The sequence below is a fragment of the Natrix helvetica genome, assembly GCF_964273705.1.
Source record: "Natrix helvetica genome assembly, chromosome: 6".
NCBI lineage: Eukaryota > Metazoa > Chordata > Lepidosauria > Squamata > Natricidae > Natrix > Natrix helvetica.
Genome location: NC_138553.1, coordinates 46,629,819 through 46,652,531, shown reverse-complemented (window position 1 = coordinate 46,652,531; position 22,713 = coordinate 46,629,819). Strand labels below are relative to the sequence as shown.

General features: G+C 36.6%; 1 protein-coding gene across 4 annotated transcripts in view; it reads right to left on the bottom strand.

Moving 5' to 3' along the window:
• The window catches only part of PTPRB (protein tyrosine phosphatase receptor type B), an 81,592-nt gene that overhangs the window by 13,384 nt on the left and 45,495 nt on the right, over positions 1-22,713 (bottom strand). For all 4 annotated transcript variants that reach the window (XM_081956877.1, XM_081956878.1, XM_081956879.1 and 1 more), the window contains 12 exons: positions 20,650-20,913; positions 18,647-18,910; positions 14,454-14,717; positions 12,646-12,909; positions 11,631-11,900; positions 9,446-9,709; positions 7,577-7,840; positions 6,161-6,442; positions 4,949-5,227; positions 3,986-4,135; positions 3,538-3,781; positions 1,145-1,251 (listed from right to left, as the gene is read on the bottom strand). In XM_081956877.1, coding sequence (XP_081813003.1) covers positions 1,145-1,251; positions 3,538-3,781; positions 3,986-4,135; positions 4,949-5,227; positions 6,161-6,442; positions 7,577-7,840; positions 9,446-9,709; positions 11,631-11,900; positions 12,646-12,909; positions 14,454-14,717; positions 18,647-18,910; positions 20,650-20,913 — 2,916 coding nt within the window. The remainder of the gene's footprint in view (positions 1-1,144; positions 1,252-3,537; positions 3,782-3,985; positions 4,136-4,948; positions 5,228-6,160; positions 6,443-7,576; positions 7,841-9,445; positions 9,710-11,630; positions 11,901-12,645; positions 12,910-14,453; positions 14,718-18,646; positions 18,911-20,649; positions 20,914-22,713) is intronic.

Below are 22,713 nucleotides of genomic sequence, written 5' to 3'. Positions count from 1 at the left end.
TGCTAACTGTATAAATCACTTAGAGAGAGCTGTAAAAGCACTGTGAAGCAGTATATACCTGTAAGTCTAAGTAGTATTGCTATTATTTGTTGAACAAGCTAAAAAGGCTTTGTTTACCATTTTTCTAAGCTAAAATAATTTACATACCTATATATAAATAACAAAATAACTATTTTATCAGTTTCCCATTATATCCGTACATAAGTATTATTTACAAGGAGAACAATTAACAAAGCAATATTTTATTGTATTATTTTATTCTCAAATGTTCAATTAAATAGACAACATGATCATATTCTCATTATTTCAAATAGGCTTGCATTCACCATGTTATATAATGAGTAGGCAACATTATTTTTTCTATCTTTTAGACTAAAAATTACAATTCTTAAATTGGTAAGGCACATTCATAGGCATTTTCCTTCAGCATTACTTCATGCGTTAGTTATGTTGATATTACAGTGACTTAGTTGGCCTTTCGGGTCTTTAAAAGCTCTACCTAATCACTCATATAATTTCAGTAATCTATATGCAAATTTTGGAAAAATTATCTAGGGATTTGGAGCTGGACACATACACCAAACTATCTCTCTTTTTCCTCTAATGACAATAAAGAGGAAAATTTGAACTTATGGCCTGAATATAGATTAAATTATTGAGGTTTACTCTAAATGACAAATGCATCTCAGTTGGGAGCAGAACTGAATCTCAAATATATTCTATTCTGTAAAGGCTGTAGATGTTAAAACTATCTAAACTCTCAACTCCACATCTTACAATGCTTGTAAACCATTGAACACAAGTTCAATTGCTTCTTCTGGCAAACAGAATATCTCCAATGGTCACAAGGTGACTTTATGGAATGTTAAAAATGATTGAGGAAAGTCAATATCAAACTACTAATGCTTTGGAATAGCTAATCTCATCTCAAAATCCATCTTCTTTGGTCTCATTTTTCTCAACCAAATGAAGCTAGGAATTGGCCTATAATCATCCTCCAAGGAATCAAAAGTGGCCCTTAAAGAGGGTCTAACCACTACCTCCTCTAGACAATAATAATTATATAATATAGTAGTAAGATTACTAAATTAATTGTATCATTTTCATTTATAGTCAGAAATTGAAAGATAGGAAGGAAACCAACCTGACTCAGTCACAATTGGCAAAGAAAAATATGTATCTGTGAACAAGGGTTTCTGGACTTCCTTAAGATCTTCTCTAAAAAGTTGGGTAAAAGCCCGGATGCTGATTCTGGAAGGAAAAACAAAAGGTTTTAGAACTGAAACTCCCAGGTAGTTATTCTTTTTGTATTGTAAAATTTTTATTGGTTTTATTGGTTTATTGGTTTACAAATGTTTTAGGGGAAAAGGTAAATAGGTGTAGAAAAATTTTGACAGCTACATCATGCGGGAGGTAGAAATCCCCCCGAATCTCACAACTTTAACCAAAAAGAAAAGAAAAAACATCAAAATTTGAATAAACATTGGCAGATTTTTGTTTTTACATTCAATCATCAATATATTCAATCATCTTTTATATCACTTCCAAGAGTTACATTATAACAACAATTGCAAAAATGTTTCAACTCATTTTTGTGATCTGAGTCTTCTAAGTGTTGTGTCCCCCCCCCCCCGTCTGCTGGCAGAGCCGTGGCCCCTCCCTCCTTCACATCTTGTGTATTGTCCCCTGTTTGATCTAGGAGGGCACTATTTTTTTTAACCAGGTAGTTATTCTTTACAATCACAGCACAAATTGATAGAGGTGCAGATGTTATTATAGAAACTATGGCTGTATTATAATAGAAGGAGGAAGGCTGTTGGTGTTGGGCCACAGCTCCTGTTTAGCATACCCATTACTAGAAGTTGTAGTTAAACAACATTTGGAGGCCCACAGTTTTCCTATCCTAGCACTGTACTGAAAATTACAGGAGTTTAAGAGTCTGCCTGTCCATCCATCCATCCATCCATCCATCCATCCATCCATCCATCCATCTATCTATCATCTATCTATCTATCCCTAACTCATTTTCATACCTAACTTTTATGGAAATGGATATGGATACAGAACTCAACTCAACCCATCTGTCTCTCTGTCTTTGCTTCAAGTTTTGTATCAAGTGGTTTGCTTATTGTAGTGCCCAAACTAGGCATTTGTGCATTTATAAAGCAGACTATGGGTTGCTTTGAATTTCAGTTAGTGCAAGATTCATAATTAGAATTTTCTGCTGTTTCTTTGTACAGTTCCAAGAATATCCCCTGTTTATTTTGCAGGATACACAGACATGGAAGGTCAAAAAAACTTTTGAATGTCTTTATATAACTGAAACATTTATTCTGTTATATAAAGGTCTGTAGAATAGAAATATATTCATCAATTTACAATTATGAGAGTAATTAACATACAACAAAATAGCATCCAATTAAATATTTTATTCAGCAGTTTTATTATTTTGTATCATTATTTTTACTATTACTTATAGCTGGCTCTACAACACATACAAACGCATGCATAAATATATGCACACACATATGTATGTACATACACACATGTGCACAGAGAGAGGGGGGGAATGAGAGAACATTTTTTTCTGCCTTCTGTTTCTAAAACACTTAATATGGATTAATATTATATTGGCAAAGGAACTGGCACACCTGTCCTAATTTCTTGTTTGTTGGCACAGCAAAAGTATATCAGATTTTGCAAAGCATCATAATGTTAAGTAAAGATAAAGGTTCCCCTCGCACATATGTACTAGTCATTCCTGACTCTAGGGGACGGTGCTCATCTTTGTTTCAAAGCTGAAGAGCCAGCGTTGTCCGAAGATGTCTCTGTTGTCATGTGGCCGGCATGACTAAACGCTGAAGGCACACGGAACGCTGTTACCTTCCTACCAAAGGTGGTTCCTATTTTTCTACTGGCATTTTTACATATTTTCTAACTGCTAGGTTGGCAGAAGCTCACTCCGTTACATGGCGCTAGGGATTTGAACTGCCAAACTGCCGACCTTTCTGATCTACAAGCTCAGTGTCATAGTCACAGCCACCCTTAAGTAGACCCTTTAAGTAGACCCTAGTTAATAGCCTTTTATTTGATACCCATACTCAGTCAAGAGTTAGGACATAAAACATCATTGTGTTTTTTAATAACACATGCCTACATCTTACTAATCATGACCAATACCACTTAATGCACAATGCCTTTATGCAACTGATATACTTGCCTGAGTATTTAAGAGAGAAAAAAAAAACCCCTATAGGAGTTTACTTGGATAAAAACATTAACCATTTCTATTTTCTAGTTGTAAATTATATAACTAGAATTCTAAGAGTGGCTTCATATTGATCAAGATTGCTTACCTCTAAGGCCAAGTGCAAAATATTATCACAGAAGGCTTTCAAATACACATGTGACACACCAAGAAAAGCTATTATAAAAATAATATCATGTGGTGCAAGAGATTCTGTTTATTTACAGTGATGAAAATATGTCTAGAAAGCATAATGCAGATGAAACAACACTGTATTTTGTGATTCTCACCTATAGGCAGTCCTGGGCTTTAATGGTCCATCACAATATTTCTGCTGATTTGCATCACATTTTCCTCCCAAATTTTCCATTTCTGCTCCAAGCTTAATATCAAAACTCCTTGAAATGATCTCTGGGCTTTCAGCACATTTACTTGCAAAGTAATCTGTTTGATAGATCTGGATGGAATTGTTGCGTTTATATTCCAAGTAAGAGGGTAAAGGGTGAAGCTCTTCCGGCTTCATTCTTTCATTGCCTAGAAAAGGATGATGGTTGGGAGAGGCAGAAAGAAAAAAGGCTAAATATTATGTAATATGACTTCTAAAAAATAATTCTGAGATTTGGTTTGGAATTTAAATAGTAGCTTAGATTGTAGTCACTCATGAAGTCATAATAATATTTTACCAATCAGTGGTAGAAGTCCACCCATTAATGCAGGCTATTTTCTATGAAAACATACCATCAGTCTCTCTCACAACCACTGTAAAGTACTTCACAGCTCCATTGGTATCACTGAACCAGCTGCAATTGAAGGTGAAGTGGATAGTGGATTTGGTAATAATTGCATCCTTTTTATTCACTTGAATATATGCAGCTGGTTGAGGAGGGCCTAAATGGGAATGAGAATGCTGTTACAAATGCCATCCATTGTCTTGTGCCAAAATTACAAATGGAAATTAACCAAATGAATATTGTAAGTTTCCATTTCATAAACAAATGTGTTTAGCCTATTGCCTCATTCATTTGTTTTTACATTAAGCCACATGAATTTGCATCTGTATACTGTATATATGTATGTCTTGAATGTAATTTTTCATACAAAATAACTATTGCTAAATACATTTTATCCTAAAGAGAAGTATCTAGGAAACATTTATGTTTAGAAATGCTTTTCGTCATAATGAAATGTATTTAGCAAAATATACTTTGGCACATATTTCAAGCTGAAAACTTTATTGCAAATTGGAGGAAGTGTAGCTAGAATAATTGCAATCCAGTTTGCATATTAGCTGAAGGAGTGTAGAACCAGCACACTTCAAAATAAGAACCAACTGAAATATTTAATATTTCAGCTCAAATACAGATTTTACATACAGAGAGTCAGTTATCTGTGGCAGTATCTTCCATCCCACAAGTCCCCCCTCCGCAACAAATATAATGGCATTTACTTGGCCACTATGATATTTGCTCTGTTAGTTTCAAAAGCATATCAGATCAGTTGTTTTAAAAAGTAACAATAAGAAATACATCCATTTACTTTAAAAAGTAGAAAAACCACTGCAAAAATGCATCTAGGACAGCAAAGCAATACATTTTGACATTCATTTTAAGTCATTTATCACATATTGGAGGCCTTCCTGCCACACCCCTGCTATACTTTCTCCTTCATTAAGCTTTGTGTGTGCATTCAGAAGTGACTTACGATCTATCATAGTGATGCTATTGCCTGTTACCATCTCACTGGTCATGTCAGCTGATTGCACTTTGATAGACACTGAGTATTTTGTGTGGGGAACAAGGGACATGATGTTGTATACAGATCTTTCTTTCTCTATGATCCTAGAGAATTCTATCTCCTCTGTGTCCATTTTCTTGCACTCAATGCTATATCCATCAAAGTCAGAGTCAGGAGGGATCCAGGAGCATGCAATGGCAGTCGAGTTCTGTGGCCGACAATGTAAATTTTGTATTTTCTCCGGCCCTTTGAAAAGAAGAAGACACAAAATCAAGATTATGCATTTATATTTGAACTTACATCATGTACTGGTTTTATCAAAGAGATTTATTGATTTAGTGTATCACACTATCAAAGAAAATGACATTGCCACAATTTTAACATTGGAGGAATAGCAAATTCTAGATTATTAATTCATTATTGCTAAGTTTTCAGACTTAACCATAATTTAAACAAATTGTTTAAATTGCTGTAAATTATTTATGATAACCTTAAACGTTAGAAGTTTACAGGAATTGCACTGAGTTGAGATTTACAATACCCTCTTATGCCATATTGATTTATTTTAAAACTTCACTCCAAAGAGTCTTGGTGATTTAACACAATGCCTTCTGTGGGGGTTGGGAACCTGAGTTCTGATGAGTTACTGCTACTAAGAGAAGGGGAAGTTTCCCACTGGTGGGAACTCCCACCTTGCCCAGTTCCTAGAATTGTATTTTTCAGACGCTTCCCCCTTTGCCACTAAAAACAAATACAGCAAGGGGAGAACAAGAACAGGAGCTGGATGCTATCTTCCTTTGGCCAGCTGGAAAAATGATCACTGGAAAATTGAGGCAGGGAGAAGGGTACACCTACTGAGCATCACAAAATTGCTGCAAAGGATAAGAGGAAATGGGACTGGCCAGAAGAGAAGTGAAAGATTCACAAGAAAGGACAAGGTCTTGGGAAAGATGGCGAGTGAAATGGTATCACAGGTAATTTATTCATTAGTCCTTCTAGCTGAGGGTAGTGATGCAAGAAGAAAAGTTAAAATTCAAGAAATCAGCAACATGATGATGGCATTACCAGAAGGTTTTGAATCTGCAACAATGGTTTATGCTTCTTTTTGATATAAAGTAATAAAAAAGCTTTCTTAGCAGTGTCCTGATTCAATTCAAAAAAGAACTTGCTAGTTCTTACTTGTCCTCACAGTTCCAAGGAGGGGTTTACTATAAGTCTTCCGAACTGGACCACTAACTGTCTTGATACTGAAGTGATAGAGCCTCCCTGGGTGGAGGCCATTCAAGATGCGGTCTTTTGATTTGCTGCTAATGTAAGGATTGAAGATTGTGAGGGCATCTTTTGGGGTCCACTGCAACTCAAAATCATCATAGTCTGTCCAATCAGGAGGGCCCAGCCAGGCAATGGATAAAGAGGTGTTGGTCACATCAGCAAATGACATAGTACTGGGAGGGATTGGCACTTAAGATAGAAAAACAGAAAAACACAATCATATTTCACTTGAGTAGGTAGTACACTTAAAGACCATACTTCTAGAATAGGGGTCTCCAAACTTGGCTACTTTAAGACTTGTGGACTTCAACTCCTAGAAGTCCTCTCATGCTTAGGAATTCTGGGAATTGAAGTCCTCAAATCTTAAAGTAACTAAGTTTAGAAACCCCTGTTCTAGAAATTTGAATGAAAGAAACCCATTTGTAGAATTCTATTTAGGAAATAACAAATCACAAAGTTTAAATTAAAATGGATCAGAGAAAACAAGCAGAGAATCCATTTCTGAATTCTTTTTAGTTCCTTAATAATGTTGTAAATTATGTAACTGGAAATGGAGGAGGCAATGAGAATGGAACAGCCACCAACATGCAAAGGCGCTGTCCAATTTTGTCTGGACTTTTTTTCTATCTGCAGCCCCTAACCAAATTCAGACCATGTTTAACGTTGTCTTTTTCTTCCTGCCACACCAAATTTGACAAGATTCTTTAGAGTTATCAGGGAGTCACCTACTGAAAAATAGGCTGATAGTATCCTGAATCTCTTTACTTTCAACAGTTATTGAGGTATAGTTTGATTCAAAGTTGAAACATGTAATCGGGTTTTATCTATTTCACTTTCAATTTTACCTAAATGTTAGTATTTTGCTTTTTAATCTCACAATATTGGATTCTCAGCATGCTGATTTCCAATTCCTTTTACTTTTTTGTGGAATGGCAGATTACACCCATCTCTGATGATCTGAACTAGTGAAATGAATTATATACATTTTATTAGAACTATCTTTCAGTTCCTGATGCATTTGAACCAGACATGGATCACTGTGAAAACATCAATGAAACTTATATTTGTATTATATTTGTTTTAAAATCATATATGGTTGTTCAAAGCTGTACCTATGATCTGGCAATCCATATATTAATTACTTGGAGGAAAGCTCCACTGAATGCAATAAAACATTCTTCTGAGGAAAAGGATGGTTAGAATTGGATTATAAAGCACTTATAAAAATATTTTCATGGTGCAGACATTAAGAGACAAAGACTACATGCCAAATTTGATTATATGTCTCCAATAACATAATAGAAAGACAGGATTGTTATTTACCTGTTCGTCCCTCTGTATTAGCTGAATTAAAAAGCTCACCACTATAGGTAACCACGACAAGAGTATATTTTCTACCCGGAACTAAACCCTGGAAATGCCACTCTGTCAGATCTTTTCCACGCTGTGCTTCCTTCTGTGTGCCATTTGTGTTATAAAGATGTAATTCATAATAATCAACATCTCCTGGGGCTGGGTTCCAAGTAAACCATAGGCCGTTAGTCATATTCCTATTGCATCCTTTGAGATTGCTAACTGGAGCTGGGTCTAAACAGAAGACAATAGAGAATGCACAACATTTATACCAGCCACTAATTTGTACTTCTGCATATCAAATAAATAAAAGTAACCCGGTTCTAAATGTTAACAAAACAAAGGAGATCATTGTAGATTTTAGAAAGAGCCAGCTTAGTCATACTCCACTCAGTATCAAGGATGCAGCTGTAGAGGTGGTCAACAGTATTAAGTATCTGGGTGTGCAGATAACTAACAATCTGAATTGGTTTCTCCACACATCATCCTTAGTGAAGCAGCAAACCAGTGTCTGCATTTCCTGCATCGGATGAGGAGAGCACATTTTTCTCCTTCTATCCTGGCCACTTTTTAGATGCATAATTGAGAGTGTTTTAATAAACTGCATCACTGTTTGGTTTGGTGGCAACAGTGCCTCAGATAAGGGGGCCATTCAGAGAGTGGTAAGGATAGCCAAGAAGCTTATAGGATGCTCAATTCCAGTTATTCAGGATACTGCTTATAAGCACTCTACGCTTAGAGCTCAAAGCACTGTTACAGATCCCACATACTCACTTTACGGTCCGTTTCTGTTGCTCCACTCTGTTGCTCCAAGGTTTCAAAGTATTTCTGGTGGGACTACCAGATTTTGTAATAGTTTTGTTCCCTATGCCATCCTTCTATTACATTCGCAAGATTTGTTTTACTTGTCATGTACATATCTGGAGTAGACTGTGTTGTTTCTCTGTGTCATATAATATATGTGGTATATGCATAATTTTGTATTTATTTTTCTTTATTTATTTTGTCATGTTTATATAGTATATATTGGAGGTGGTGACCCTTTGAGAGCTGTATGCTGTATGCATATGCAACAAAATTTCATTTTAATGTATGCCGATTAGTATACATTCAAAATGACAATAGTTATTTTAAGTATAAGTCTAAATATAAACATCTTTTGAATTCCCAAAGTCTTTAGAATTATTACTTCCGGTTGGCTGCCTTAAAGAGGCTCAAAATTTAACACCAAGTAGAATCTTACCATCCTACTGGATTGTTACACGGATTTGTGACATAGGAAGGCATTTTAATCTAAGATTGGGGACTTTTGCTCATTTTGATGATCTGATGATGAAAAAGTCTTCATAAGTTTTGTTTCTGTTTTAATTAATTTTGGATTATAGATTTTGACTGGCAGATGTAAGTTATGCTTTATTGCAACAAGCTAATGTTCAGTTGTGTTTTATAGACCATGCTAGTTTAAGTTAACCACAGTTAAATTAATTATACATGATAAAGAAAACTTGGATTAATCAAAAGTAAAGTGTAAAGTTTCCAAACAACTTCTAGATGGGCAATAAAAAGAAACATAAGAAAGGTTATAGTGAGATATAAACGAGAAATGTGGGAGCCTAAGCAGAGCCTAGATTTGTTTATACCTCATTAAACCATAGTTTAACTATGATCTTTGAATTTTCACATTCTCTGTAAAGTTGTAAAGCAGGCAGGAAAGACTACAGAAACTGTGATATTGTTTACTAGCAGGTCTATAAATAATAGTTTTTCACAGTTCAACTAAGTCACTGATGCTTTCAGAGTCCATTTTTCTGTAGGTGGATTAGCTCATGAAAGGTTTACCTGTTCTTGCAAAAATGAACGCTTCTTTAGTAAGCTTGCCACTGTGAGTAACAATCACAATTTTGTACAGTCTGCCTTGCACCAAATTCTGGAAGGAATACTTTTGGAGATTCTGGTTTCCTGAATTCCTGTCCTGAAGAGATGTGTCTGGATTATACAAAAAAATATCGTATTTATCAAATTCTCCCAGAGAAGTAGTCCAGTTGAATGACAAGCGTCCAGTGGTATGTTCTGTAACTTTCAGATTTGTGACAGCTGCAGGAGCTGAAATCAGAAAAGAGAGTGCCCTCTGAATAATTAAAAAGCCTGTATTGACACCTTAAATATCCATGTGTTGCCTTTTATAAAATTAACTGGAAATAAATGCCATTATAATCTGATCAATTCCTGGCTATTACAAACTAAAAAATTTAATCATAAAAGTTGCACAATCATGCATAAACTAGAAAATAGTCCCCAGATGCATTTATTTATATCTTATTCAGCATAGTAATTCTTAACCCATAATCAAGGTGGTTTGTAAAACCTAAAAAGAACAGTTGATATAGTGTACTACCTTAGCATAATCAAAAAATACTGTCAGAGGATAATATTTGTAGTTCATGGTTGAAATGAGGAGTCCTTGGTGCTCTCTGTGCTTGGTTGTTTTCTTGTAGATGTTTTGTTACCAAAACCAGATAATATCTGCACTGATAACATTATCTAGTTTCGGTAATGAAACATCTGCAAGAAAATAATCAAGGCCAAATAGCACAAAGGACCTCACAATTAAAAATCAATGGGCTTTCTATGAGCAATTTCAACACATCTATGCTTAAATCATTTTTTTTAATACGATGGATCCAAACATTCTTTAACATTAAAAAATTGTGTTCAAAGGGAGTATGGTCTCTGTCTACTGAAGCTTTTTATATGCAGAGGGGTAAGTCTTTATATTTAAGATGGACCTAATTTTGCATATTCCATCATTTATTTCCTGAACATTCAGTTGTTCATAAAATTAAAACAGCTGATTCATTTTCGTGAAATTTGATGGATGTGAAGTTAAAACATTAAAGTGGTGTGGACTCTTTTAGGTAGGCTTTGATATGGCAGTTTAGAAAGATAGGCATTTTAAAATGATTGAAATCCTTTCTTTTTAAGAGGAAACAAATTTCCTTTTTCTTTTGTCATTGAAAGTTGACACATGATGTTATACATGCATATTTCTGCGTCATAGTTAAAATGTCTGTCAATGAAGAAGAAAAAGGTCCATTCCAATGATAGTGGATTCCTTCTATAGCCAGAACACATCTACAAAAGTGATTGGTCCATAAGAGAAATGCTGGCTATAGTTTCTAATACATATTTCCAACTAAATTAAAAATACAACTATCAAACTTACACTCAAATTACTATATAAGTTGGCAATAGGATAGGATACCCAACTACAGGAAAGAGTAGAGCAAGGACAATGGCTGCCATTTAAAAAAAACCAAGCCAAGCCAAACCGATTCATGTATGTGTGCATGTAAGGGAGAGAGAAATAAGATAAGAAATAAAATGTTGGGACATTTAAGTGTTATTTATGTAATGATGCTGGCCTTTTTCTCCTGGAAGGGGCTAATTATTGAGATTGATATATAAGGAGTACACTATTAAAAACAGTAGTGTACCCAACCAATAAGGAAGCCAGCAAAAAAAAAGACCTATCTATGTTCCAAGTTAAAGGGAAAACCTTCCAGGGGTTTTATTTATATATACACATATATACATATGCATACACACACACACACACACACACACATAAATATTTAAATTTTATGTCCCTGGAAAAATTCAAATCCCACTATTTTGAATTCAAAATACTTCTAACTTGAAATATTCACACATTTTTAGTTTATATGGAGGCTTCTCATAATAAAAAATAAATAAACAAGGTTAAGCATGTTATGGATATTTACCAGCATTTATAGACCACTCAAAATGAACTGAAAACATTATTTGGACAGTTGAAATACTAGCAGATTTGATGGCATATTTTATTTATGTATTGCTTCCATAGCTAAGAAATTAGCTAAAATAATAACAATTCAATTAGCAAAGGACAAATACAAATATTGCTGATGCAATCTAAAATTAATTAAAGTTCAACAGATCTTCAGCAACAGATTGTTGTTGTTTCCTAGGAGAAGTATTGAAGTACCTGTTTGGCCTTCAGTTTCTGCCCGGCTGCTGAAGAGACCACCGCTGATAGTGAACATCTGTATTCTATATTTTTTGCCTGGTATTAAATCTTCAAATTTATGCAGTTTAGCAGTGGCTGGTTCTGATTTGTTGTGGAGAAGGACACCGTGCTCAGTCAACAGGAGGATGTCATAACGTTCAGATACCCCAGGAGGACCATTCCATGTCACCATCAATGAATAACTGCTGTATTCATTGTCTGCATGCAATTGCTGAACAGGAGCAGGAACTAGAAATAATTGTTTAATGGTAATATTTCATATGAGTAGTTTTTCCATACAGTTGAAAATTCCAAGTTCAATTTTTGGTAATTTTTGACCGTATTTACAATCATTGATGTTTGCTTTTGAAGTGCTATTGAGTCGCCACAAAATGGCTATTCAGGGGAGGTGAGAACAAAACAATGGAATGTAAAATGAAGAGAATTGGATAAGTCATATCTGGTAAAACTCTTAGTTGTTGCCCTGTGTTTTGGTGCCAAGAAAAACAACATCTCCCTGCAGCAGACATATTAATTAGAATTTCAACTACTTTTATGACAGCTGTTTTATATATTTATACCTTCCCTCTGCCCTGTTCTTTGCTAGCTTCAAAAATAAATGAGATTCTCTTTATGCAGATTTTTAAAAACCACTTATAATATTGATTATTGTGACTGAGCAACGTTCTTTAATTATCTTGTCCGTTTTACTCAATTTTCAATTGTTACTTGACTTACTGCCACAGACAGGAATTTTGATCACTGAGCAAACGGTCTTTATGTCAGATGCCTACATGACAGCTTCGTAAATGACTGCAATCTTGGCACTGGCAGTTATAACCATTAAGCAACCACGTAGGTCACTGAATGGATGGAGTGAAAGAGCTGCCTGCCAAAGGAGGGCAGACATGTACAGAACTGGACTGGAGGGACAAGGAGGGGATTGTGAAGATTTCCTAACAGCTTGCCCCAGTGGTTTCAGGAAGGAACTTACTTGTTCGTCCAACAGCAGTTGAATTGTTATGCAGGAAGCCACTCTTGGTCTGTACAACAACCATGTACTGCTCCCCTGCTTCTAGTTTGTTAAAAGTCTGCTCATATACATGTTTGGAAACTGTCTGGACACCAATGGGATGGTTCTGATGAAGTATTGTGACAGTATAAGAATCAACATCTCCTCCTCCAGGAGTCCAATTCACTTTCAAACTGTTCATCATTCTGGCAGGTGAAATATGAATATTTTTAACTTTACTTGGAACTAAAGAAACAAAAAGGCAACATGGGAAAGAAAGTTATTTTATGTTTCCTTAATATAGCATATATTTTCAAAATTGCAGAAAACATGCAAGAAAGGTAATTGGACCAGACAATAAAGTTGTCTGTTTTATAATTTTGTAAAGAAACATTGAGGGTTATAATAAAGGCAGGCGGGAACCCAAAAAGTTTGGAGAAAAATTGCAGATGCCTGAATGTGAATTTACAGAAAGTAAATTGATAAGCAAATGCCAAGAATAAATACTCAAAATCTGGATTCTGAACAGGCTGGCAAATTAAACTTGTAGATGTGATGGAAATGGGATGGGAAGGATGCTGTGTCCAATGCTATGAACTTTAAATCCTGCTGCTCCAAATACAATTCTGTGATAAGAGTGTACTTTCATTTTTAGATTCTACTAGACAACCTGTGTCCTGTTGGATCATTGTTTCCGAGATATTTCCTTACCAGATTCCTCAATGCTTTTTATGAAGGCAGAGCTTCTAAAGTACTAGAAAAGTTCTTTAAAATTCAGGGACAGATTCAGTAATATATTTGTTTCGAAAGTATCCCATGTTGAACTGTACAGCACTGTCAAATATCAGCAACCACAGGAAATGTTTTATGGCATTTTGTATTTTATCATGAAATATTTTATGATACTGTTTATGTCATGTTTTATAAAATTTGCTAAATTTCTATTCCACAGGAGTCATAGGTTCTGAATTTTGGATGCATTCTGCAAATTAGTCCATTTGAAGTAATTAGTTGAAAACGTTTTGCCCTATGAGATACAATGTTGCCTAGTTAAAGGATACAGAATTAGAGTTTATTAATAGATAGATAGAAAAAGATAGTAAGAAAGATTCCAGGAAAACACCAGCCAAGCAAGACAAGTTTAGTCACATTGAAAAGTTTAATAATGCTGCCGAAACGGTTAAATTATGTGACAGAACAGACTTAAACCTTTAAAGTTTGTTTGCCCCAATCACATTAACAAGAAAAGATACATATAAATTTAATATGAGAAAGGGGCATATGAGCGAAGGCTACTAATTCTTCCCTTCTTAGCTGCTTGCTTCCCAGCTCTCCACAATGCAGGTTTAATTCTAGAACGCGAACGGACATATACTAGATATTATACCAGGGATAAAAATAAATGGCTCTAAATTAAGGAACTGATCATGTTGGACCAGGTGAGACCTTCTTAGCCTAGCATTGTTTTTTCAAATTGTTCAAGCAAATACCTCTAGATGTCTACACGAAGAAGATAGAGACTTACTTCTCTTCTAATGTAAATCCCCAAGTAGTGCTGCCCCTAATCTCTTTGTAAAAGCCATTCAAGTCTATGATCATACACAGCCCCTTCTTGCATGCTGTTTTTGTATGTTAAGTCTTATTGTATCCCCTATGTTACATGTGGAGGAAGACACAGAATTAAATATGCCTTTCCCTTCTTGTGATCTACTAGATCATACTCCATACATTCACCACCCAACAGAGGCAAGTTCAGAAGTCTTTTGATATATTTCCCCCCCCCCCCTAACCTGTCAATCCTTCTATGAAAGTAGAACGCTGTGCTTCACCACTTATTGTCATGACAACAATTTTGTAAAGGCGTCCTGGAGTGAGGGATGTAAACTTGAATGATTTGACAGTATTTTCAAGGTGATGAGATGGAAAAACTTTCATATCATTGAACAGAAGCTGGATCTCATACTGATCAACATCTCCATCAGCTTTGGACCAAGTAATATATAAATCTTCAGTGCTTCTGTCACTAAGAGTCAACTCTTTCACAGATTCTGGAACTGAAGAATGAGAGAAAGGACAGTGTCAGGTGACACATACACATACACACACACACAAAACCAGCCTTGAAGAGCAGTTTACTCATTTCAACCAGCATCCTGCCCCATACATCCCTACGACCAATCCGCTCACACAGAGAGGGACTTCTTCGGGTGCCGTCCGCCAAACAGTGTCGGGGGGCGACACCCAGGAGCAGAGCCTTCTCTGTGACGGGCCCAGCCCTGTGGAATGACCTCCCCCGTAACATCAGGACTACTTCCGATCTCCGCTCCTTCCGTGTACAGCTGAAGACCCACCTCTTTCAATTATCTGGCCTGGCTCAACCGTAAACTTTTCTTACTCCTCCTGACAGTTCTTTTAAATTTTAAAAACCTTAAATTTTAAATTGTGTTTTACAATTGGGGTATTTTTAATGGTGACTTTTAATTGTCCAATGTGATGTAATTTGTTACCTCCTCCGTGTATGTATGTCCTGTATATATGTATGTTTATGTGTTGTATATGTTTTATATGCTCCACTGTACGCCGCCCCGAGTCCTGTCTGGAAAGGGAGCGGCTAATAAATTTAAATTTATTATTATTATTATTTTAAATAAGACCACAAATATTATTAGCCATCAAGAAGTTATTATAAAAAACCCTACAATTAGCCTACTGGGTGATCATTAAGGATCTTTTTACCGAACTGAACTAAAAGCCTAAAAACATTAAACTGGAAGGGGAAGAAAGCTCTTGCAAAGGGGAGGATTGCCATTTCTTTAGCTACTTGATTAATGTGATTGGTACAGAAAAGGGCCCATAGGCCTTCCTTCGCCAATCTATTCATTTACCTTCACACATTCTTGTTCTCTATGATAACTGGGCTAATACAAGTAGTCCTAGACTTTGTTTAGTGACCATCCAAAATTACAAGGGCATTGAATAAAGTGAGACATCTCCATTTTCACACTTACGACCATTACAGCATTCCCATGGTTACATGATAAAAATTCAGACGTTTGGCAACTGGCTCATATTTATGAGGGTTGCAGCATTCCAAGGTCATGTGATCTTCCTTTGCAACCTCTGGCGAGCTAAGTCAATGGGGAAGCCAGATACACTTGACAGTTGTGTTACTGACTGCAGTGATTCACTTAATAACTGTGGCAAGAAAGGTCGCAAAATCAGGCAAAACTCACTTAACCACTGTCTCACTTAGCAACTGAAATTGTGGGCTCAATTGTGATCATAAGTTGAGGACTACCTGTGCATACATTCAGAAAACGATTGCAATCATTTAAAAATACATATATTTTTGAGTGAGCATGAATTTTAATTGCTTGCATTTTACCTTAATAGAAATATTTAACTTACCTAAACCAATTGATACGTCTTTTATAACACAATAGTGTTTTTTGACATGGCATTCATATATGAGATAATATGATTAGAAATGCTTTTGCGAGTTGACACTAGATTCCTTTATTTAGGGGGAAATGTTTAACATATCTTTTGAAAACATTAAAAGGTTCTACATATTCTTTCTGAGCAATGAGGTTAAGCACTATTCTGATGTTAGCTCAGGGACGTGCGGTCAGGGGAGGCAGTGGAGGCAGAGCCTCACTGCTCTCATCATGAAAATAAATAAAAAGGGAAAAGGCGCTGAGGAGCCTTCTGCACACGTGGTCCGGGAATGGGACTACGTGTGCAGGAGGCTCCTCTAGCCTCAGCCTCCCTCCTACATACATGGTCCCATTCCCCGCCTTCCTGAGTCAACATGAAGGGGACCGCAGAGTGTGAGCCGTGGTCCCGCAGAGCGCGCTCCGTGGTCCCCTTCATGTTGATTTAGGAGTCAGGAAGGAGGGCAATGGGATTACGTGTGCAGGAGGCTGAGGCAGCTTCAGCCTCCTGAACACGTGGTCCCATTCCCCGCCTTCCTGAGTCAACATGAAGGGGACCGCGGCTCGCGCTGATGACGTCACCAGCCACACCAGCCATAAACCTCACCGCACATCACTGTGTTAGCTAGCATGCTATGACTCAATCTGTTTCTTAAGAATGCATAGAGATATTTTTACAGGAAATGCTGTATGATGGGAGAGAATATTACCTTTCTTTCCAGAACTTATGTATCATAAATGTACATAGGCATGCATGCACATACATCTTATGTTTAATTTGGCTGCATTTTTCACTGAACATAGCCTTACTAAATCCAGAGTAAGATTTCTATAAGTATTTAGAACTATTTTTCCAAACCTCTATGTCAGGGGTGGCGAACACGCGGCTCGCGAGCCGCATGCGGCTCGCGGCCAAAATAAATGAGGCTCTTTGCCTCTTACCATTATTTAGTATACTGTGGCTCGGATCGCGCGCTAAACCCGGAAGTACGGTCGACGGGACGACGCTTGCCTCCGCTCCACCAGCTCGTACTTCCGGGTTTAGCTCAACAGCGCCCTCTGCTGCGCCCAAAAAAATAATGCTTCAAAGTCTAGCACAGGGACTATTGAAACATTGTTAGGCTAGGAGAAATTTATATTAAGAGTTATAGATGTTAAATTAGCTTAGAAAATGGGATCAATGTGTTATTATTAATCTAAGAGAAATTTATATAGTGTTTGCTGGGAGGAGAGGGGTTATGAGTAATCTATTTTAAGATGGGGGGAGGGGAGGGGGCAAAGTGTTTAGTATAATATTTGAATGTGAATTTTTGCGGGGGGGTTGGGGGGGTATAGCATTTGTATGAGATTTATATTGTGTGGAGGGGGGGGTGAAAAGGGGGAAAATTTGTTTGTACAAAACTCTTTTAATTAAAAAAAAAAAGTCTAGCACAGTTGCTGCAGGATTCCGGTGAGGTTCTAATGATTGCTCAAATTAATAATAATGGTTGCATATTGAAGCTCTGGGTTCAGGAGCAGCAGAGTTTTAAATAGGAGAAAACATTTAATTGAATTTCCATGGTTAGTATATTTCCCAAAATTCTACGAGTGTTTTTCTCACAGCCTGTAATTGTAATAGATATCAAAGATAATCCAAACTCATATATATATTATAATACATATATTAGGTTAAAGGACCAGGCTTTACCCATGTATAGGTTGTACTCGATTTACAATCACAATCTCGTCACTGAGCAAAGCAGTCATTAAGCGAGATATGTGACTGCTTTGTTTAATGACTGCAAGTGTGGCATTCCTGGTTGTGGTCATCAAGTAATCTTGTAGGTTGTTAGGTGGACAGAGATTCCACTTATTTATGGATTTAAAAGTTATACAGCAGCTCTAATGGGTTTATAAAAATTTATAACAAAAAACACCTGACTGAGCATGTTATATATTATGTGTTTAATATATTATTGTTAAAATTATATGCTTTTGTGTGAGTGTTTGTCTGTTTTGGCAGGTCACTGTGTGGTGTGGCTCTCTGACTCTCACAGTTTAAAATTTTGGCTCTTTTTGTCGAACTTGTTCGCCACCCCTGCTCTATGTCCTAGAATTGATAGATACAGCAACTTGGGAAAGCCTGATCCAGGACCTTCTTATAATGAAGAATGTTACTCACTGGATAAAATAGTATTTCTTCAGGAGACTGAAAGTTAATACCTATTCTCCTTGTTGCTAAAGTCATACAATTATCTTGAAAGTGAAGACATTGCAAAGGTCAAATAGATGAATACAAGTACAACTGCATGAGTTTACTGAACGATGATAAGTTCCAGAGTGGCATCACCTTGATTCTAGAACCTGTTTTAATTTATTAGCTCCTGGTCTTCAACATCAAAGTATAAGACGGGCACTTGAATTATGGTTTTGATCTTTCTTTACATAGGAAAACAGTCCTTAATAATCAGTCCAATTAATAAGATCCTCAGTTCAGATGTGTAATATTTAAATTGCATTTTTAATTTTAAAGTATAACTTATTTGCATCACCCTTGAACATTCAGTTACCTGTCCTTCCATTGGCCCTTTCACTGGTTTCGTATTTTCCGCTCCTTGTGCAAACAGTTACACTGTAAAGCCTTCCTGGAATCAGGTTAGTGAATACACATTCGTTGACATCCTTGGGGACAGTTTTTGTTTGAATGAAATCATTGTTGTGCTTGATGATCACTTCATAATTGTCGTAGTCTCCAGTGGCATGTAGCCAGGATACCTTTAAATAGTCATTTCTTGCAGAATTGCTCACCGTGAGTCCCTGGACATTTGAAGGAACTGAAAAGATAAAATATATTTCAGTGTGCCGTTATATCTGATACAGTAAATGTCAATACACACTCAAAATAATTTGAAAAAGGAATTGGTATAGGTCAATTCTAAGGAAAGGATCATCATTCTGACCTACCTGTGGTTATATATGGTAAAATCTATCCTGATAGACATAATCTTGTGCTGTGTAGATAGCAGCTGATGAGTATCTGGTTCTATGCCAGTAATTATTGATTACTAACATTACAAATGAGTCTTCTTATCTAGGCTGAATGATTTGTTTGGATATGTAAAAACTGAGCAAAATCCTACTTTTATCATCGTCTATATGAATGTCTTATTTCCCAGGGCTGTGGTATGAATGAATAAAATAAGGTGTCAAGCTTCAAAAGTTGTATAATATGTTGTTGCCGAAATCAAAATGATAGGATTTTAGTCCATATATTAATCACTGTATGTATGTATGTATGTATGTATGTATATAACATTATTGCAACCAGCAATTATTGCATTTTAATTTTCTTTCACTCTTTCTGATTCCCAACTATATTTGTCTGCTTAATATAAACCATTTATGCAGCTGCTGAAACAGTCTTCAAATTATGATGCATGAATCACCAGTGCCCATGGATGTCTACCAGGTGGTTAACTGCAACTCCCTGTTTCGCAGTCATAATGTTCATGCTGGCTGAGCTCCGCTTTTTTCCAAATTGACAGCCAGTCAGCTGGCCAGAGACCATTCACCACCTCAACACTGCCAGCCAATTGGCCAGAACAAAATTGCTCACCAATTTTGAGTCCCACCTCCCGCCCCCGCCCCCCCACAATTCACCACTAGTTAGCTGGCCAGAACACAGCTACTCACTTCTTCTGTCCCTGACTCAAATAGTGAATGCACAGTCAGTTTTGGAGTACACTTTAAATACTACAGGGTTCTTAAATATTTACTCTATTTATTAAGGGTGAGAACCTGTTTCTGTAAACTGTTGATTGGAGCTTAGTCTTTCAGGAGAACATACAATAATATATAGTTACAAACATTTCTTTCACAATATCACAGTGATCTAAATGGGAGAATAAGTGGTTCTATATTTTTGGCCTTTATGCATTTGTTCTGTTATAAGCTAATATTCCCTCTTATAATAGCAAACACCTTTTGTTTTTATAGTGCAACTCATTCTTTTTATATTCTTTTATGAGAAAAATATTACATGTATTCTGAAGTGTATATACAGTATGATAACACTGAACATTCAAAAGCAATACTCATTTTCATCCATGCTAGTATCCAATATAATATTCCAAATGAAAATATATATTTATTCTTAATTCCTAATGGTCTTTAACTATTTTTGTTCACAACATTTTCCTTTAATGCAACTATTTAGCAAGCAGACAATTCAAACAATATTTTGTAATTCACTTAAGAGCAAAGCTTAGTACTTGTTCCATTCTTGATATTATATAGCATACAGCTCATGGAGAGACAATACATGGGTGTGTGCATTCATACCTAGAAGCTTTTACAATATAATTATGATAGATCCATAGTTAGCTGAATACCTTGAAACCAGAGGGGACTGCTCCTGGTTCGGCCTGGTTCGGCCGAACCGGAAGTGGAGGTGGCAGGAGGCTCCACCCACCTGCCCAGATGCTTCTGCACATGTGCATGAATGAACAAACCGGTAGTAAACCAGTTAGCAACCCACCACTGACTGAAACGTCTTCCTTCATCTGTTGTTTACCTGTTCTCTCTTGACCAAAAGACTGGTTTTCATATTTCCCACTCTTGGTTGTTATTGTCACATCATAGAGACGACCCGGTATGAGAGTGTTGAAGGAGCACTCGTTGGTGGATTTTGCAATGGCGATGATATGGACAGTCTGACCTCCATGAGAGAGCGCCACCATGTAGCTATCCACATCCCCTGCAGCTGGCAGCCAGGAAACACTCAAATAATCACTCCGCCCTGAATTGTTCACGGTGACTCCGCTTACACTGGAAGGAACTGCACATCAAAGCAACAGAAAGTTCTCAGTTTACCAGGTGTTCAGAGAAAGTTTCCTGATAAGGTCCACATTTATAACAACAGAGAATTTTGTGACACCTAAAAATGACAAAAATGTGTTATTGCAGATTTTTAGATACCAGTCCTGAAGTGTAATTCTGATCCGAGAAAGTTTATGCAAAGCTAGTTGTTAGTTTTTAAGTTTCCATGAGATTCTTCGTTCTTTTTATGCAGAAGTAGTCCTTGAATTATAACTATCCATTTAGTGACCGCTAGAAGTCATAATGGCATTGAAAATAGTGACTTACAACTAGTCCTCACACTTACAACTGTCGTAACATCTTCACAATCCCATGATCAAAATTTGGGTGCTGGCAACTGGCATGTATTTATGACTTTGCAGTGTCCCACAGTCACATGATCGCCATTTCTAACCTTCTCAGCTGGTTTCTGACAAAGTCACTGGGGGGGAGCCAGATTCACTTAATGACCAGATGATTCTTTTAGCAGTGATTTGCCTAACAACAGTGGAAAAAGGGTTATAAAATTGAGTGCAACTCCCTTAACCGCCTTGCTTAGCAACTGATATTTTGGTCCCAGCTGTCAGTGTAAGCTGAGGACTACTTGTACCACTGTTCTTCTGGAGGTGTAGACTTCCTTCATCTAGAAGTGGGGTGTCGAACTAGCCCACCCCAGCTCCATGAATGAGAAAAATGTCACGAAACGTCACGTGACGGAGCAAGTTTAACACCTGTGATCTAGAAGACCAAGGCAGGGGGGTTCTCTCTTCTTCTACTGAGAATCAATTCCCTTTGGGATAATCTGTTGTGGGGAGGGACATTAGAATTGCAGCATGAGTCTGAAGCAGACACTGAGTGGAAAAATCAATACAAAAAGTGTTTTGAAAGTGGTGGCCTTTCTCTCTACTTGATTCTCCCTCCACAGCCTCCGTCCACCACAGAGTCTCTCCCCCCCCCCCGAGTAATGTGATGGAGAAAAAAAAATGAACTAAAAAATGCAATGGGCTGATTGGGATCACTGTTACCCCAGGAAGAGAAAGGAGATGCTTATTTTTCCTGCCCCACTATATTTTGTGTGTGCCCACAAGGAAATGAAAAATAAAACAGAGAAAAATGCAGAGATAACTTATTCTGCTCTAAATATTGTTTCTAATGTACAGTAGAATTGAAGGGTTAATTCTACCCATTGTCTCCATATGTGACACTGCTGATTGGGGGGAATTAGTTTAGCTTAAAACAATCCTGGGATGGGGGCTAAAATAGTCCTGTAACCTTGATGCTCATTATGGCATTCACAATACTCTCGTCTACAACTTAATTAAATGTTTTGGACACCCAGAAGAAAAAAAATCCCTTTACACTTACATTGCTACGTAGTACAATAGTAGTTACTGAATCAGCAATTTTTGCAGATAAAAGGAATTGATAGAGAGCTTAGGCACGAAACATTAATTAAAACACACACATTCAAATAAATACAAGGAATCTTATTCATCTATAAAAAAGCAAAATGATCAGCCAAACGTTTGGAGGTGCTGCAACATAATACCTCACTTTCACAAAAAGTTGCAGAGGAAACATTGATAAATACATCATTTATATATTTTGAAGTTGCCTGCCCTCTAGTGGAAAGACGTACAAACAATTTATCTGAGAATGAAGTTTAATTCTTTTCACATTTGTTTTTCAAGCTTCTTTCAAGAATTACCTGAATCATATAATAAAATTATATATCCTCAAAATGCCTGACTCTATTAAAATGCAGGCTTTTTAAATACAT